The sequence below is a fragment of the Nyctereutes procyonoides genome, unplaced genomic scaffold (assembly GCF_905146905.1).
Source record: "Nyctereutes procyonoides isolate TBG_1078 unplaced genomic scaffold, NYPRO_anot_genome, whole genome shotgun sequence".
NCBI classification, from domain to species: Eukaryota; Metazoa; Chordata; class Mammalia; order Carnivora; family Canidae; genus Nyctereutes; species Nyctereutes procyonoides.
In genome coordinates, this window is record NW_026575048.1 from 8106588 (window position 1) to 8125589 (window position 19002).

A 19002-nucleotide genomic window follows, 5' to 3' on the forward strand; every position below is an offset into this window, starting at 1 on the left:
GTGGAGTTGGCGGCAAAGTACTGGGGGTGGGGGGACAGAAGATGGAGGGATGCATTTGGCTAGAGTGGAAGCTGGCACAGACGGGCCGGTGGAGCAGCAGTGTGCTCAAGAGGAAAGAACAAAAGTGCACATCTTGTACTTAGATGATCTCCAGGGAGGGCTTCCTTCTGACGCTGCTTGGAATAGAATACAGTGAGGTCAGTTCAGGTAATACCTAATACCCCTGGGGCCGGGGGGGGGGGGGGGGGGCAGGAAACCCCTCCCCGCCCCCCAACTGTAGCACAATGACATCCCGGGAGCCTAGATTAAAACCTCCCGTACGTTTCCTTGCCACGGCTGGGGTTTTAAATCCAGCAGCTCTGGGACAGGACCGGGCTTCATTTCCCTACTGTCCTCGCTGTAACCTCCAGTGGGTCCCACTCGCCACCCTCCCTGGTCCTACTCGCTTCCCCCGCCCCCTGGCTCCCTCTTTTTTAGGAGGTATTTTCTGGAGGCCTGCAGTGTCCGGGGAAATGAAGGGGTCATCACAATAGTGCCTGCTGTCAAGGAGCTTCAGGTTTTGAGAGGAACGGGGGTGAGAGACCTGTATCTGCTTGGGTTGGCACATTTCAGTCAGTGCCAGAAGTTTAATGATTTCTGCTGGAGTACAGTGAATCACGTTAAGTCAGAGTTTCTGGTTAACATCTAGAAATTAGAACGAGGAGCAGTGAATTCCAATTTTAGGGAGGAAACTAGAGTTTATTAACATCTGTGTGCCAACCACCCTCCAAACTGTTAGTTTATTTGGCCCCGGGAGGTAGTCCTTCTCCTGTGATAAATGAGGGAAGGGTGGTTCAGAGAGGTTAAGGAACTTGCCCAAGGCCACAAAGCTTGAAAATAGCCTAGCTATGAATTAAGCCCCTGGTGGTCTTATTCCAAAGTACATGCTTTTTTTTTTGTTGTTAAACCAGCTAGCGGGCTGATTATGAATGCTTTGCACAGCCCAACTTTGAAAAATTGTTTGAGGTTGGTAACGTCAGACTTGCCCAAGAGGCTTGAAGGGAGCTGTGGAGCCTTCTCTGAGCTGGTTTCCATTGAATTGGACACGGTGGCTGAGGACTAAAAGAGCTTGTTCTCAGCACATCGTGGGCCTGTGTCTCTGTGTCAAGGGCCTGAGCCAACAATGTGTGTCCTGGGCATTTGGGGAGCAGAGCCAGCTTGGACGAGTGTGCAGCAGGGGAGGTGTTGGGTTTATGTTTATGAGCAGAATGACGTGTGTGCAGCCCCCAGGGGTACACAGAACTGGATGTGATTTTAGGAAGGGCATGCTAGCCCCTTGGGCCAACTCTGTCCCTGGGGACAGATGGGGGCTCTGGGTTTAGGCAGAGGTGCCCCCCCTTTCTCCCCACCCTTCCTTGACTGATAACACAAAGTGAAAAGTGCTCAGAAAGGAACAGGAGAATTAGTGAGGGCCCAGACGTCAGCCAGATGCTTAAGTGTTGGGATTCCCCATTAAGTGTCTGCAAGTCTTTTAAGATAAATGGACTTCTTAGGCAACACTTAAAAAAAATTTTTTTTTTAATTTAAATTCAATTTGCCGACATAGAGTATAACACCCAGGGCTCGTCTCATCCTGTTTAGGCAATACTTTTGATCTTTATTCAGAAGGAGAGAAAGAAGACAAAGTCACTTTTCAAGGAGAGGCTGAGCCGAGTATTGAATGGGCCTGAGCGTGAGTTTCTTGCTTTTATCTGCGGGAGCAGCCAGTCGGGCTGGCGGAGAGGCAGACACTGTCCAGACCTGGCCCCCGGCCCCCGGCCCCCGGCCCCCTGGCCCCGGCACTGCTTGTTTGTTTGCCTCTGGGACCGGTGGTCGGCCTCCCTCCCTTCCGCAGCATTCTTAGAATGCTCTTGGTTTCCATTGTCTAACTTGAAATGTGTTTTTTTAAATGGGGCTTTTCACTTATGGGGGCTTTACTTATCTTGGCAGCCCCCCTCCCCGCCCCCTTTTGGTAAAGCACCTTTAAGGGAGAGCCTAAGGCGATTTTTTTCCCTCCCTAAACAAAAGTTTTAGCGTGGCTGGATGAGTGAATATCTTAAAAAAAAAAACAAAAAAAAAAAAACCTAGCGACTTTAAAAATCACTCCCTTTTCTGGAGGCATCCCCTTCTTTGAAAGCAAAGACTCTCCTGCCCCGGGCCATTGTTGGACATTCTAAGATTGTCCAAAATGTGTGACCTTGGACAGGTCACTCTGCCTCGGTTTCCTTGAGTAGAATGAGAACCATGCTCCCGTGCAGTTTGGAGCCGTGATGAAGAACCTGTAACGTGGACGTCAGCTGAGAACAGGAGCTGCGCAAAGCCGCCCTCATAAACGATCGCTGACTTTTATATGTTCTTGGCGTTTACATTGGTAAAGGAAATAATAAAGACACGAAGGCAACAAATGCTTTAAAGCCCAGAGGCCGTGTCTTCCTCTGCAAAATGAAGACAGTCCTTTTGTCACCGAGCTGTCAGCACAGGTACTTCGTTCTGTGGCTCATCCGCTCAAACTTGCATCTCTCTCCATGTGTATTTGTTTATCAATTTATAAATTGTGTACATGGACCACAGGATAGTGTGTCTATTATTTACATTCTTTTGCTATTTATTTATTTATTATTTTTATTTTATTTTTTTATTATTTATTTTTTGAAATACTTTACACTCTAAAACAGATACTGAAAAAAAAATTAGAATGATTAGAAGTTTCGTGGGTTTTTTTTTTTAAGATTTTATTTATTTATTTGACAGAGAGCACAAGCAGAGGGGCAGAGGGGCAGAGGGGCGGGGAGAAGCAGACTCTCTGAGGAGCAGGGAGCCTGATGCGGGGCTTGATCCCAGGACCTGGGGATCATGACTTGAGCTGAAGGCAGATGCTTAACCGACTGAGCCACCCAGGCACCCCGGAAGTTTTGATATTTTCTTTTTCTGTGGTCCTTGTGGATAGAATGCTGGGATGTATAAGAACTATCATGGGACCTTACAAGCTCTGTCACGTGGTTCTGGGAGTATGGGTAGAACCTTCTAGAAGTAACAGCGGGGTGTTATGCATGAGCATGCTTAGTCCCCTGAGGCCGACTTCCTGGCTTTGTCCTTTAAGAAGCTCTGAGGAATGCCATAGCTTTCTGGGAAATTGGGAAAGGTGAATGCGAAAAGGTGTCACTACTAGAAAAGGTGTGGATGAGAATGGTAATACAGGTTCATAACCCTTAAAAAGCTGTCTGTGATTTCCTCTTCTGTGAATTGAAACATCTTCACGCTGCTCCGCATTCTTTGCAGGTGGGCTTTCAATTCCAGAAGGAGCAATGGCTGTGTATTGTTAGACTCGTCTCCCAACCTTTCTGAGCCTTAGTTTCTTCGTCTGTAAAATAGCGATAAAGACAGGGATAGAAATAATTGCCACATAGGATTATGTCCAGGATTAAATTAGATAATCTTGAGGAAATGCTTGGCAGGCTGGCCTGCCTTTGGTCTTGGTCTGTCATCCACCAGGACCTTCAGTTGCTCTTCTGCTGAGGTTCTGCATGAGTCTGTCATTCATTTTTATTCCTGTATTTATGTTTTTATTTTTATTTATTTTTTAAAATTTTTTTAAAAATTATTTATTTATTTATGATAGTCACACAGAGGGAGAGAGAGAGAGGCAGAGACACAGGCAGAGGGAGAAGCAGGCTCCATGCACCGGGAGCCCGACGTGGGATTTGATCCCGGGTCTCCAGGATTGCACCCTGGGCCAAAGGCAGGCGCCAAACCGCTGCGCCACCCAGAGATCCCCTGTATTTATGTTTTTAAACATAGCCTTCAGTTTTTCATAAGTGTGAATGTGAACACAGTCTAAAAAGTCATCTTATAACTTTTAAAGTGAAAAATACATATTTCTCCTCCAGGTCCTGCTACCTAGAGGCAACTGCCTTTTACCTTTTTAGATTTTTTTTTATTCTGTTTCTTAATATACAAATAATGTGTGCTGCAATTGTTAATCTCTAGACCATCTTTTCACTTACACTGTGGAATATGAGAATTTAGCTTTCTCACGCCTCCTTTCCCTGCCCCCAAAACACATGCTCGCGTGCACCTACCCAAACACACACACACGTGCATGCTCCACTTCCTTTTCCCTATCCTTCTGAGATAGTTCTGTTACAAACTTTGCTTGAATCCATATTCTGCATAGACTTACACCTATAATTAACTTACATTTCCAATTCCTGTACATCTTATTTTTCTGCAGCTACTAATTGTCTGTATTTTTGGTGTACTTGAATTTTTATGGACATATCAATAATTCATCCCAATATTCTGATAGAACTTATAAAACTCCTTTCAACATAGTTTAAGCACATGGGATAATCTGATCTGTTACATTATTTTCTTCTTGGAGACATCCTTTCCTGAGCTGTTGTCCTTTTTTTTTTTTAAGATTTTATTTATTTATTCATGAGGGGAGAGAGAGAGAGAGAGAGAGAGGCAGAGACACAGGCAGAGAGAGAAGCAGGCTCCACGCAGGGAACCCCACGTGGGACTTGATCCCGGGTCTCTAGGATTATGCCCTGAGCTGAAGGCAGATGTGCAATTGCTGAGCCACCCAGGTGTCACTGAGCTGTTGTCCTTATCCCCTTTGGGACCCCTTCCTCTCCTTGTGCTGGGTTCCCTGTCCTGGGTCTAATGTTTTCTAATTTGTCAAAATTTTCTTTTCCCCAGTAGTTTGGGGAGAAAGAATAGTTGGGAGATATGTTTCTTTACTTCTTTTCTTTTCTTTTTTGTTTTTTTGAGATCTTGAATTTCTGAAAATGATTTTATTCTACTCGTACTTTGGATTGTTATTGTAGTTGGGTATAGAAGTCTAGGTAGCACATCATTTTCCCTCAAAATTTTTGAGAGCATTGTTTTGTTGTTTCCCTGAATCCCTATTGAGAAACCCAAAGTCATTCTGATTATTTTCAACTTGAGAATGAGCCAAGTTTTTTTCTTTCTGAATCTTTCTTTGGGATCCTCTCTTTATCCTTGGTGTTCTAAAATTTCATGGTGATGCTCCTTTTTCATTTCTTATGCCGGGCCCTTGGGTTTTTTAAATCCAGAAACTTAAGTCCTTTGGCCCTGGAAAGTTTTTTGGGTTATGTCTTTGGGAATATTATCACCTCCATTTTCCTCATTCTCTTTTCCTGGAACTGCTATTGAACCATGATTGATCTTCTAATTTTCTTACTTTTTATTTCCTTTGTGTCTTTATCTTCAACTCTGTTTTTTAACCCTTCCAATAAAGTTTAAGTTTTGATTATCATTTAAACAGTTTATTATAATTTTTGCTTTCTGCCTGTTTACATTTCCTTTTTTAAAGACTGTATTTTGGGGGCACCTGAGTGGCTTAGTTGGTTAAGCATCTGCCTTTGGCTTAGCTCATGATCTTGGGGTCCTGGGATCAAGTCCAGCATCCGGCTCCCTGCTCAGTGGGGAGCCTGCTTCTCTCTCTGCCCCTCCGCACTTCTCTCTCTCGCTCTCTCTCTCAAATAAATAAAATCTTAAAAGAAAAGATTGTATTTGTTTTTTAGAGCAGCTTTGGGTTCGCAGCAAAATTGAGAGGAAGGGACTGAGAGTTCCCATACACCCTCTGCCCTGACACATTCCTTGTTGATCTTTATAGTGTTCTGTTCCCATTTTGTGGATACATTATTCCTCTGAGGATATGAATTGCGGTGGGTGTGTGTCATCTTTCTCGTAGTTTTTGTTTGCTCTCTTTTATCTGTATCTTTTGGTCTCTACTTTTTATGTTAAAAGGAGTTTCTCAAAAGCCTTTGTGATGCTGGCTTTTGGATGTCTGCTTGTTGTTAAGGATCAGGCCCAGAGGATTTTGGGAAAGTTGCCATACAAAGGTACATATGATGTAGTGGGCAGGGGCTCCCTCATGGGATGTGATTGTATGTGGGTCTGTGGCATTGGGAGCATCCCCCGTTTTCAGTGTCTGCACATCCCTAAGCCTAAGTGTCAGCATTTTGGGGGAGCCAGATAGGGAAAAGGAACGAGAGGGAGGGCACTTCATCAATCATTATGTGAACAAACTGGTTCTTCTGTTTTCCTCCCGTACCCTGGTATCAGCTGTATCCGAGTCCAGATTCTCTGTGATTTTTTTCTTGAGTAAACCTCCAGGCTTCAGTGGAGACAGGGAAGAGGCTGCTGTGGGAGGGGGAGGAGGGAGAAGAGTGGGAGAGGGTCGGGTTTCCCTGCCTCCCACCGTACGTCTTCAGCCCCACTTTTTCACTGTGTTGTCTGCAATTCCTAAGCTTTTTCTGGCTTCAGTTGTGGTTTGAATTGTTTTGCTCCCTGAGGATGCCTTAGTTCTTACTCTTTCAAAATCTGTCACCACTTCTGCTTTGCATCTTCCAAATTGTGCGGGCATGTCTAGCCTGCTGTTACTTTGTCTCCTCACTGGGTGCGTGTGTATACACCCGTGTGTTCCTCACTGCCCTCCTAGTGTGGTTTGGGCAGGAAGAGAGCTAATGTGCATATTCCCTCTGTCCCCTCTCCCTGGAGCCTCCTCTTTTTTCTTTGTCTCCACTTGTGACCATCCTTGATCCTCCTTGATGTGCCTGCCCCACACGTATTCTCATTGAACTTCAACCCAACCTAGAGCTTGCTGCTCTTTCCAGTGGAATGTTCTACATGCCACAGCTTGATTTGCAGGTGCCACGGGAGGTGCGTGGCTTGGGCTGGGTGTCTCAGCCATCGAGAGCGTGCTGAGATAGCCCATGTTGGTGACTCCCAACTCACCTGGGATCAGATACGTCTGCTTTGCCCGGTCAAATTCAGTGCCTGGTCAAGTTCAGTGTAGGTGCTTCTGGGGTCAGAAGAGCCAGCAGCATTGCTGGCTTTCCCCGTAGTTCTGGGATTTGAACTGCCATAGAGCTATATTTGAGGTTGATTTGGTGGAATGGGCTCCCTACCTGTCCCGCTGCATTCCTAGGTACAGAGTTTTCAAGCCACTTTTTGTGTTTCGGTCTTAAAAACCAGCAGATAGATAAGGAGCCCATTGAAACCGCATCTATCAGGCCCTCCGGTTTTATCCCAAATACCTCTGTCTGACTGACCTGCCTAAAAGACCACTGATCCCCATAAATCCCTAGCTCTGAAGCTTCAGCCACCGTTTCCTGCTAAAACAATGTCTGATTTTCACCCTGCTTTGATTTTGCTCTAGCACAGTACCATCTCATAAGCCATTTACTCCCTGTAGAGACAAATGTCTCCTTTTTCTAGGGCATGTCTGGCTGTCCTTATGGGGCTTTCATTCTTTTGCACTCTCCTGGCCCTTTCTTAAATGGTCTTCCAAAATCTATCCTACCAAAATACCCTCCTCTCTCTTTGTGGTCCCCCTCAGGGTACCAGCCCCTCGGCCTAAGTTTTCCCTGGTCCCCTCCAGCGCCCCCTACATTGTAGCACTTACTGTCACTTGTCATTTATGATCTGAAATTCTTCTCAGCTGAATATTCAGATTTGGCCGGAAATTAATGATCATGCCCTGACTGCCAGGTGCTCTGCTAGGCACTTTCCAGCTGCTCAGCCTCTTTTACTCTCCAAGTGGTGAGTCAGCCTGTCAGGGTGCCTGCTTTACAGATGAGAATACAGAGGCTGGGTAAGTCAGGCACTATGCTCAGGGTCACACATGCTCTCTCCCATTGACAGCCGCCAAATGCTTGTGCGTCATAGTGAAGGTTGTGGTGCAGGTTCTGGGGTTGAAGAACATCATGCACCAGCAGCGGGAGGAAGTGGACCAGGCTTTGGAATGCAGGCAGCGAAGGATGATGTGTCAGGGTGTGGAAGAAATCCCTGCAGCAGGAGGCTAGCAGAGACCTGTCCCAGAGGCAGCAGCTCCAGGGGAGCGGGGGCAGGGAGACAGCAGCCCTGGCCCTCGCAGATGTCTTCCCCCCCCCCCCCCCGAGGCCCTGGGGAACTTGGGGAAGATAATTAAGCTCTCATGTTTGACCCTGAGCTAGGCTCTCGGGTTCCCTAGCTGAGGGGGAGTGGGATTTTAAGGCGCCAAAGAGCTCCAGCAGCGCCCTCTGGCCCATCCCCGCTCTGCCCTCTCCTCCCCTCCCCTCCCCTCCTCTCCCCAAGCCTCTCACCTGGCAGGTGGTTTGGTCGAGAAGCCAGAGCTCTCCAGGTAGGAAGTTCCCATCCCATTCACTTGTGGTTCCCTGGGCCCTCAAATTTTCATATGATTCTCAGTGCTCCTTTTCCATCCTTATTTACTGGTGTTTCCTCATGATTTCAGATGCATCATTGGATAGGGAGTGGGGTGCATTTTCTCTGTATTTGCTTATAGACATGAAAGCTTTCATGTTTACCTAGGGTTGTAAAATTTTGCTTTGAGTGTGAAAACTTTTCTGTGCTTTTGTTCCTTTCATACTCTCGTCTCCCCCCCCCCCATGTCCCCCCTCCCTCTTTTCCTCCTGGCTGCTTCTCCCCCCTGCCACAGCCCAATTCTATTTCTTTTCTTTGAACCAGAGCTCCTGCAGGTTACTTATCATCTCCAAGTCTTGAATCTGTCACCTTTAGAATGGGCTTTATAATATCGCTCACCTGACCACCACACATGCATGCCCAGGGCCTTGCACACAGTGGCTGGACAATGAATGTTCAATTTCTTTCTTCCTCTTTATTGCTCCGTCCACATTGGGCATTGTCTGCTATAACTGGTGGAACCCTCTGGGCTCAGGGTGCTAATCAGCTGTCAGGTGAGCAGAACAGGACTTTGGGAAGGTAGAGTATGGATGCCTCCATCATTTTCTTTTGATCATTGAGCATGATTCTATAGAGATGCTGTGTGAAATGGGATGGACTTAAAGCTCCTTTCTGTGGGCATTAGGCCTTCAGATAGAGATCTATAGAAATAGACCTTTTTAAAATAAATATTTTATTTATTTAGTCATGAGAGACACACAGAGAGAGGCAGAGACATAGGCAGAGGGAGAAGCAGACTTCTTGCAGGGAGCCCGATGCAGAACTCGATCCCAGAACCCGAGGATCATGACCTGAGCCGAAGGCAGATGTTCAACCACTGAATCACCCAGGTGCCCTGAAATAGACATTCGTGATGTTACTAATTGGCCTCAACTTTAAACAGACCACCTTGAATCAAAAGTAATGCAGATGTCTTCAAATGTGGCCAGTGACCCCTCATTCATGTATCAAGGGGTCAAGGCTTCTTTGTATCAGGTCAAGGAAAAAAGCAGACATGAGGACCCCAGAGCCCCTTCTGACACAGGCTGTTTGGGGGCTCTGGGAGCTGACCTCTTTCTCTAGCACCTTCTCTGTGTCAGGTTATTCCTGAGGCTCATTTCCCCAGGCTGGAAGCTGGGGCTGGCCAAGGGGCCCTGTGGTCAGGGATTATTGCTTCAAGCAGGAAGTGTTTAATGGTTTTCATTTACTTGTAGTTGGAAAAGGAAAGGCTGGATCTTCCTTACAATAGAGGCAGAAAATCAGACTGTTTGGCCCATTTTACCTTCAGGAGGGAAACCAGAGCTCCCTCAGGGTGCCAGCGGCCCCATCTCCAAATGGCTCTGTCACCCAAATAAGGGAGACTTTCTTCCACAGGTCTTAAGTCAGAGTGATGTGTGAAGCCAGTCTCACAGCTTGTGTGACCCTGGGCATCACTGTGATGAAGCAGGAGCTCCTGCTCTGCGGTCACGTTGGTACTGGCATCTGGTGCCATTCTTAAAGTCAAATGCTACTTTGACTTTGACAGGCAAATGCTCTGCCTGTCTCTGCCTCTCTCTCTGTCTCCCTCATGAATAAATAAATAGAATCTTTTTAAATAAAAAAAAAAATCCATCAGATAGCTGTCAAAAAGAAACACTTAAGATTTTATTATTTTTTATTCTTTTAAAATATTTTTTATTTTATTTATTCATAGAGACACAGAGAGAGAGAGGCAGAGACACAGGCAGAGGGAGAAGGAGGCTCCATGCAGGGAGCCCGACGTGGGGTTCAATCCTGGGTCTCCAGGATCACACCCCGAGCTGCAGGCGGTGCTAAACTGCTGCGCCACCGGGGCTGCCCACCCTTAACATTTTAAAAGTTGAGTTTCTAAAGGCCACAGCCATGGTTATAGTCCAGTAGAAATTAGAAATAAATAAGACTAGTGGCATCTCCGGGTGAGCTGAGGTGGTTAAGCATCTGACTCTTGATCTCAGCTCAGGACTTGATCTCAGGGTCATGACTTCGAGCCCCGGGTTGGGCTCTATGCTGGGTGTTGAGTCTAAAAAAAAAAAAAAGAAAAAGAAGGCTAACCTCCTGTTCCCTAATCTTGACTATTTAGAAATTAAAAATGCATTCCTGGATAATTACCAGGTTAAGGAGGGTATCAAAAGGGAGATTATAAGCAGTCTCAGAAGAAATGAAAAGGAGAGCATGTTATACCAAACCTATGTGCCATAGCGAAAGAGGTATCCAGAGGAAAACATGCAGCTCGCAGTAGCTTCATTATTAAAGGAGGTGGAAAATAAGGATGATGTTAAAGTAATCATTTTCAGAGGTTTGGAAAAAGTACAATAGATTAAATAAGCCCAAGGAAAAATAGAAACAGAAAGCTAATTTTAATGAAACAGAAAATAAATGGAAAGCATTAGGAAGGAATATCAATTTAATTGCTGGTTCTTGGGCAGCCCAGGTGGCTCAGCAGTTTAGCGCCGCCTTCAGCCCAGGGCGTGATCCTGGAGACCCAGGATCCAGTCCCACATTGGGCTCCCTGCGTGGAGCCTGCTTCTCCCTCCTCCTGTGTCTCTGCCTCTCTCTCTCTCTCTCTCTCTCTCTGTGTGTCTCTCACGAATAAATAAATAAAATCTTAAAATAATTACCGGTTCTTGGGAAGCACTAAACATAGAGGTTTACCGCATATGATCCAAGAGAAATGTCTGAGTATCTGCACCTTTGCACAACGGGATATGGCGCTGCCATGATAATTACTTTAAAAGCATTTATAAGAGGAATGAGAGGAATGTTTAATGTCCAGTGGAAAATGCAGAATTGAAACTTTCGTTTATAGCATGGTTATTAACTATGTGGATACCATCTCCCATCTCCCTCTTATCCCCAGGCAGTGAAGAAAAGTCTGAAGAGAATACAGACTTAATTAGGTGGGAATGGAGTGTTGACACTCATGACAACACAGAGGGACCTTGAAAACATTATGCTTATCTGGGAGAAGCCAGAGACCATAGACCATAGGATTCCATTAATATGAAATTTCCAGAGGAAGCAAATCTATAAAAACAAAGTAAATTAGTGGTTGGCAGGATCTGGGGGATTGGAGGCTTAAGGAGTGATTGATAGCTAAAGGGTATGAGGTTTTTTTGGGGGGGTGATGAAAATATTCTAAAATTGATCGTGTGATGGTTGCACGACCCTGAATATGCTAAAAAACCACTGAGTCACACATTTTCACGGGGTGAATGGTATGATACGTGAACTGTATCTTCAGCTGCGACAAAAAAAAAATCACACCGGTTATCTTGGGGGATGGGAAAATCCATGATTTCCCTTTTGTTTTTCCACCCTCTTCTGTAGTTTCCAGCTTTCCACGTTTTCCAAATGTAATTCTACATTCCTTGTATAATGGAAACGATGATGAAGTACTACAACACTTTAAGGGAAGGATGTTCACAGTTGGCCTTTTAGCAGAAAAGGCAGTGATGGGAAATCTGCCTCCCTACCTTCCGAGGGAGGTTGTGGGGAGGTCTCGGAATCCGACCATCCGGAGACCAGTTGTCCCGGATCGTGGCGCTGTCAGCGGCGCGGGGCTGTTCTCCTGTAAGTCAAGGAGAATAAATGAACCATCATCCGTCCGAGCTCCCTTGGGGGCAGGGTCACATCTCCGGGAAAAGCCGGGGGTCTGGGAAGCCAGGGCTGGCGAGGAGCCGGTTTCCAGCGAGATATGCTAAGAGGTGCCAGACTCTGCTGCGATCCGAGCGCTAACTTAGAGAAGGCTGTTACGTATATAACTTCCTGTAATTGCCCGGCAGGAGCTGGGGCCGAGAGCCGCCCTCTCCCCTGTGCCGAGCGAGCGGGGACGCGGCCCTGCCCTCCTCGCAGCCCCTTCACTTCTGCCTTGGCCCGACGCCGAAATGCCATTTTAAACAGCAGCCTCCGTCGTCCTTGCTGAAGATGGGGAACTCTTACGCCGGACAGCTGAAGACGACGCGGTTCGAAGAGGTCCTGCACAACTCCATCGAGGCGTCCCTGCGGTCCAACAGCCTGGTGCCCCGGCCCGTCTTCTCCCAGCTGTACCTGGAAGCCGAGCAGCAGCTCTCCGCCCTAGAAGGTACGAGACGCGTGTGTGTTATTTTCCTGCGTTGTGTGCAGCTCGGGTTGCACCAGCACTGGGAACTCTTTCTGCTCCCCTCTGTGTGGAAAACGTGGGGAGAGAGAAGTATCGGAAAGGTTGCACCTACTTCTTTACTTGCCTAGGACTATGTTTGGGCCACAAAGTGACAAGGAGTAAAATTACCCTTCGGCTCCCAGGCGGAAGGAAGAGGGCTGCGGCGGACGGTAGTTGAATTGGTTGTTCCTTTTGCTCTCATTAGGTTTGATGTGCTCCCTGGATGAGTGAGAAATTTTAACACGCTCTGGCCCTCGGTGATATATGTATTTTTTTCTCTCTGTCCCGGGATGCATGGCCATATCTTTGCAGATTAGTCTAGGTGGTTTCTCTGTGGGATCGCAGGTCCCTCTAGAAACTTTGAAAACCCAGGAACAGACCCTGATGAATGGAACGTGTGCCAGGAATAAAGGAATAAGTTATATTCAGGCATGGGGACAACTTTAGGATTTACTTAATTATCCAGAAAATAAATTGGTTGTGTGTTCAATCTTCAGTTTGTCTCTTCGATAGCCATGTGCTTTCATGTCAGAAGTAACCCCACAGCAATCCCTAGGATGAGGCAGTTACTGTTAACCTAAGTTCTTTTGGTCAGTTTATGCCTCCCACTGGAAGTTCCCTGCAGACTGCACTTAGATATTGAAGGCAAAAAGGACCGTTGTTTAAAACAAAAATTAATTAAGAAAGCATGCCAGGTCCTGTAGTGGGGTGGTCACGATGTCTGTGGCTCCGTGTCAGTGTGCATGTGTGTGTGTGTGTGTGTGTGTGTGTGTTGGCAGGTGTGGGGATGGCTGGCGAGGAGGATTGCGCATAAGGGAAAATGAGGCACAGAGTTGCCGGTGTGGTATCTGATAGTTCCTTATTCTAGCAGGGAGGCGTTCCTTGTGTCCATCCTTGAAACGTCCTTACAACATTAACTTTGCAAACAGCACCAGTAAGGACCTCAAACTGCTGAATGAGGGACTGGGAGAAACTGGACTGTGCTCAAAAGCACAAACGAGGAAAACCAAGAATTCTCTGGTATGGAAAGCATGCTCATTTTCCAGCAGGGGAGGCACTGCTATCAACACTGGAGGAGACGGGCTGTGTTTCTGGTTAGCTGACACACTTACGTAGAATGTGTGCATTAAACGGTCATCCTTAGCTACTTTCAGTATTGGAAGGCTTTGTTGCTGATGATACATTAATGACGGTGACAATGACGACTTAGTCCCCTTAAAATCTACAGAGTGCTTTCCACCTCCACCTGCTAAAGCGATGAAATCCCACAATTTGGGAAGATGGGAGGTGGGTTTGCCTGCAGGTTGCAGCATCAAAGGAGTGCCGGAGTCATGGAGTTCACCCTTGGCTTCGGTGGCTCTGTGATGGAAAGGTGGCAGACAGACAGGTGGTTAAGTAGGTGGGGAGTGCTCACCTGTGGGGAGAGAAGAGCAAGGTTCCCAGTCAGCTTTTCCTTCTGCCTGAGGTCTCTGGGACTACCTGGGAGGTGGCCTCTGGAACATTCAGACTTCCTGGGATGCTCCTGGCCCTGCCGATAGGGCACTGGGCCTGTGGCACTTTCCAGGGACAGCTTTGAGGCTTATCCTTCTCATGCCTCCCGGGTTGAGGGCTGAAGGCACCTTGCCAGCTGCTCTCCTGTTGTACAAAAACCGGAGCAGGCCCTCCAGCTTTCCCTGTGTGTCCACACACGGAATAGAAAAATCCTGCCGGGGTGCAGGAAGGACAAAAGAGGGGTTTGGTGGGAAGGGGGAGACCCACTTTTTAGTGTGCAGGATGTCACCATAAACCCAACACACAGCTCTGCACCTGGTTGTTTCCGCGTCATAAAACTTGGTGCAGACGGCCTGCACTGGCCTCACCTTGTTTTGTGCGTCTGTCTCTCTGCCAGGGTCTCTTATTGCCGTCCTGCCTCAGACAATGGCATTAAAGGTGGTTTTTATGGCCAGGGTGCTGGCCTACTAAACACCCCTGGGTCTGTTACCATTTTCTGTGTTCGTGAGGGTGATTCAGCAGGGGCTTTTATGACTTTGTTCCCTGGATTAGAGGTCTTACCACCTCCTTCCAGGGGGAAAAGTCTTTATGTGTTGTTTACTTTTTCAAGAGAAAGACCAAACAAAACGTACCACCCCAGCATCTTGAGATAAGTATTAATGAATTAAACAAGAGGCAGTTAATTCTCGGAACCCCATCGCCTTCAAGTGTCATATGGTTTTTAAATTTTTTTAAAGATTTTATTTATTCATGAGAGACACACAGAGAGAGGCAGAGACACAGGCAGAGGAAGAAGCAGGCTCCCTGAAGGGATCCTGATGTGGGACTGGATCGTAGGACCCCAGGATTACAACCTGAGCCAAACGCAGACTCTCAACCACTGAGCCACCCAGGCGTCCCCATCTGTTGTTTTTTTTTTTTTTTTCCCCTAGTGGAAAGAAAACAAAATTGAGCATAAACATCACAGGGAATAGCCTCAGGCTTTGCAGAGTGAAGTAGTGAGCCAGCATCTCTGGGTACCTGTGTTTCCATGTGGAGGTCCTAAGCTCCCAGTCCGGATGGTTTTGTCTGACGCCGTTAATGCCCCCCTCCCCCCAGAGACCTTGGCCAGCAGGCTGGTTTGGTCTGCTCCTGGCCATAAGTCTCCTCACCCTCACTGCTCTGCCCGACTGATCCCTTCAAAGGCCCTGGGATGTCTGCTGTAGACCTTTGACCTTTGAGGTCTGCTTTCTTATCAACTGGATTTTGAGCTCTTTCTTTGACTCCCTGAGGCTTAAGACTGTCTCTTTCATTCTTTCTGAGCGTCTGAATTCCTCTCCCTTTTGGTTTAGCAGAATAATGAGCAGACAGGCATTCCTGGGTGCCCTCAGAGCATCCAGTGGCTCTGACTTTCTCGCCCCTTTTTACTCAAATTGTTGGGGTCTTTGCCATTCCCTCTGAGCCCCTGGAGCCCTGGCTCAAAGACTAGAGAGGATGGGACAGCAGAGATTCGGCACCACCCACCCTGCAGGTGGCTGCAGGACGGTCCCACCCCCACGGGGACCTGCTAGGGACCTGCTGCTTTGCTGGCTCCTGGGGTCTGGGCGTGACTCCATCCCCTAGGTGAGAGCCACTCCACGCCTGCATTTAATGGCAGGAAGGAAGCATCTGAAGGAAGCTCTGGAGTTTATCCCCAACCCCCCTTGTGTTCTTCCTGGGTAATCTTTTTATGGTCTTCCTGCCACCTCTGTGTACTGGAGGCTCAGAAAGACAGAGACACCAGGAATTCTTCATTTCCGGCCCTGCTCTACCCAAGGTCACGGGCCTGAGCTGACTTGAAATGTTGTTTCTTCTGCTTTGTCCCATGGGCACCTTTAACATGGTGGCCACAGTGAAGGCACATTCCCAGCACCCTGTCCTGATTAAATCCCATCAGGAATATTCTGTGCAACTCTGAGGGCCGGATTCCCCCACATTCACCATAGCAGCTCAAAGCACCACACTGTGAAGATGCAGGATCTGCTGCACAGAGAGGGTGAGTAACTTGGCCGTGGCCACACAGACAGTGGCAGGCCGGAGAACTGAAACCTGAGCTCCCTGATTCCCAGGCCCTCTCTTAACACCGGACACGATTTCATCATTAACCTAGAACCACTCAGCCCACTGGATGGAGGGTGCTAGAGCCCAGTGAGGGGAGGTCAGAGAAGTGGCAACAAAGAAACCAGAACTAAAACAGGAGACAGAGAAACAAAGAAAGAAGAAACAACTGTCTTCCAGGCCCCCTGATGTAAGGAAGGTTGTAATGACCCTCTTCTGAGAAGAAATTTGCATGCTGTTTCTTAAATGACATTTAAGCATGGACAAGTCCAGAAACATCTTGACCAAAAACGTTTGTTAAAAGAAGTTAGGACAGGGATGCCTGGGTGGCTCAGTGGTTGAGCGTCTGCCTTTGGTTTAGGGCATGATCCCGGGGTCGTGGGCTCGAGTCCCACATCGGGCTCCCTCTGAGGAGCCTGCTTCTCTCTGCCTGTGTCTCTGCCTCTCTCTGTGTGTCTCTCATGAATAAATAAATTAAAAAATCTTAAAAAAAAAAAGTCAGGACAATACTTCTATCGCCTTAGAAATTCATTTATATGCACCCCCCTCCTCTAGCAGGGCTGGGTACACAGGCCACAGGGGTGTATGCTCACATCAGCGGGGCACGGGTCTCCTGGGCACTTCCAATGCACGAGCATTTTGCGGGGTGCCTGCATCACGGAGATGAGTGAGGGCAGGGACCCCACTCTCTGGGAGCTGAGAGTCTGTGGGGAAGGACAAGAAGCTCATGCGCAGGGAACAGTGGGATTTCTGTGGCCAGTCCCTGGCTCTCCTGGCCAGTTCCATGTTTGCCATGACTCCTACAATGTGACTGCCCTTTAAAAAAAAAAAAGTTTCCTAAAGTCATAACATGCCTGGCCCTGTTCTGGAATGGTGCTTTGTGCATATGTGACAGATTTGGGTGTGTTTGTGTTTCTGGTCATGTCTTTACACCTATTCTTCCCTTGGGGATAAAGAAAAACGTACAGTTTGTACGAGGCACTTCACAGGATGTTTTGTATTCTGAACAAAGCCGAACAGGCAGTGGCAGGGGGTCAGCATGGGCCTCGGGGGCACCGGGGTCCTGCCTGCTGGGCTTCTGGGCTGTTCACTAAAGAGCTGTGGGCCGATCGTTGGGTCTCTCCAGGCCTCAGTGTCCCTCTCTGTAAAATGGTCTATGTCTTAATCTGCGGGACCTCCCACAGAAGTATTTTTGGGGTCCTTCATGTGCCGTTCTTATCTACCAATTACATACGTATTGAGCCCTCGTGCGTGTGCAGACGCCCGCACTCTGGTGGTTGGAAAGAGACACGAACCTGAATTTGAAGTCACGCGTCCAGGCTTGGAGCTTGAGGCCATGACCTTGGGAAAGTCCTCTGATCTCGTCTTTTCCCCTCTTAGCAGATACCGGGAGTTGGGGGGGTAGATGACTTGGCACATGTCTACAGGGGCTGGATAGTTACTCAGTGGCTGAGACTTGTGGGCCGCTTCCTTCTGCCTGACTCCCCCCTCTCCTTTATCACTTCCAGGTGGTAGCCGTGTAGACAATGAGGATGAGGAAGAAGAGGGAGAAGGGGCGCTGGAGCCCACTTGTCCCCCGAATCCCTACCAGATGCACCCTCCGCCCGAAGGCTGCTGTACCACGGACGGTGAGGCTGGTGGCCAGGCAGAGCCCCCACTGCCCAGAGTCTGCGGCCCTGTGCCCCTGGGTCCCTAGCGCCCCTGGGTCCCCCGCCCCGCACCGTGGGCTGTCAGGCCCCCAGGCCCTCCTCTCTCTTTGGACAGCCTCAGCTGGACACATGCATTTGGATCCAACAGTTCAGTTTTCTCCACTGGTTGTTTAGAAGCTAGAATCGATTTCCCAATCCGGGTCTGTTTGTACCGTGTGCGTCACTCAGACTGATTAGTAAGAATAATCTTCCTCTGCTCTGTTCTCTACGGTTGGAAAAGGCACATGCTGTTCTCTCAGGAACCCTGTAGAATCAGTGACATGACTCCTGCTGTACCGTTGAGGTTCCAAGGCACAGAGATGCCTGCCGGGGGTGGGGGTGGGGGGGTGGCGCCTTCATGTGGCGAGAAGAGCTCGTGCTCTGTCCTCGGGGACACTTGCAGTAAACCCTCCAGCTCTGCCTCTCAGGAGCCAGACAGCCTCTCCGAGGGGCGTACGTACCTCCGTCCTGTAGCCACACAAGTTGAGTGGTGTCACTAGTCAGTCAGCTAATTCATTAGTTATGGGCCCCCCCCTGCTAGAGATAAGAGGTACAAGAGCTCTCAGTTTCATGGAGCTATTCAGGTAAGCAGCCACTTTGCACATGACGTGGAAAGTGCTAACAGGATGGGGGAGTGGCGAGCCAAGGGTGCCGGGGAGCACAGGAAAGGTTCCTCACACAGGCTGATACTTTAGGGAAGGCTTCCTGGAGGAGGTGGCCCTTTATCTGGGTTTTGGAGGGTTACTAGAAGTCTGTGAGACAGTTGGGGGAGACTGGGACATTCTAGATAGAGGAACTGCATGTGCGGTGGCTCAGAAGGTGAGGATATGGCCCATTTGGGGAGCTGCTAGCAGTTTATTTAGGTAGGGGTCTGAGGTGTGGCTGGGCTGGGCTTGGCGCAGGGATCAGTGGGGTGTAGAGATGCCATGTGCCCTCTGTGTGGACCTGGACTTGACGTTGTGCCAAAAGGCGGAGTGGAGGCAGGTAGCCCCCACTGAGGCTGCTGTTACAGGGAGAGGGAAACCAAGGCCGTGGCTCTTGGGGAGGTAGGACTTCCAGTGTCCAAATGTTAAAAGGTCACCTAATGAAAGAAGGCAACAGTGAACTCTCCAGCGGTCGTGACAGTGGTTTTCAAAGAATTTCCAGGTCAGTGCAGTAAACACACTGACCGTCCACGGCCCATTTACCTCAGCTCATCAGGGGGTGGGCCCTGGCCTTGTAGGTAGAAGGCCTGCTGGGTGCTTGGCTTCAGCCTCAGGGACTTTGCTTAACTTCCCTAAGACAATGAAGGGGGGGCTCCCAAGCTGCAGGTTGGACCAGGCTCCATCCTGGCCCACCTCTCAGCAGCTCTGAGCAAATTAT

General features: G+C 48.3%; 1 protein-coding gene across 1 annotated transcript in view; it reads left to right on the forward strand.

The window, feature by feature from the left end:
• The window catches only part of GREB1 (growth regulating estrogen receptor binding 1), a 132953-nt gene that overhangs the window by 48497 nt on the left and 65454 nt on the right, over positions 1-19002 (forward strand). The window contains exons 2-3 of the mRNA XM_055326922.1: positions 12172-12328; positions 17461-17580. Of these exons, the coding sequence (XP_055182897.1) occupies positions 12172-12328; positions 17461-17580 (277 nt within the window). The remainder of the gene's footprint in view (positions 1-12171; positions 12329-17460; positions 17581-19002) is intronic.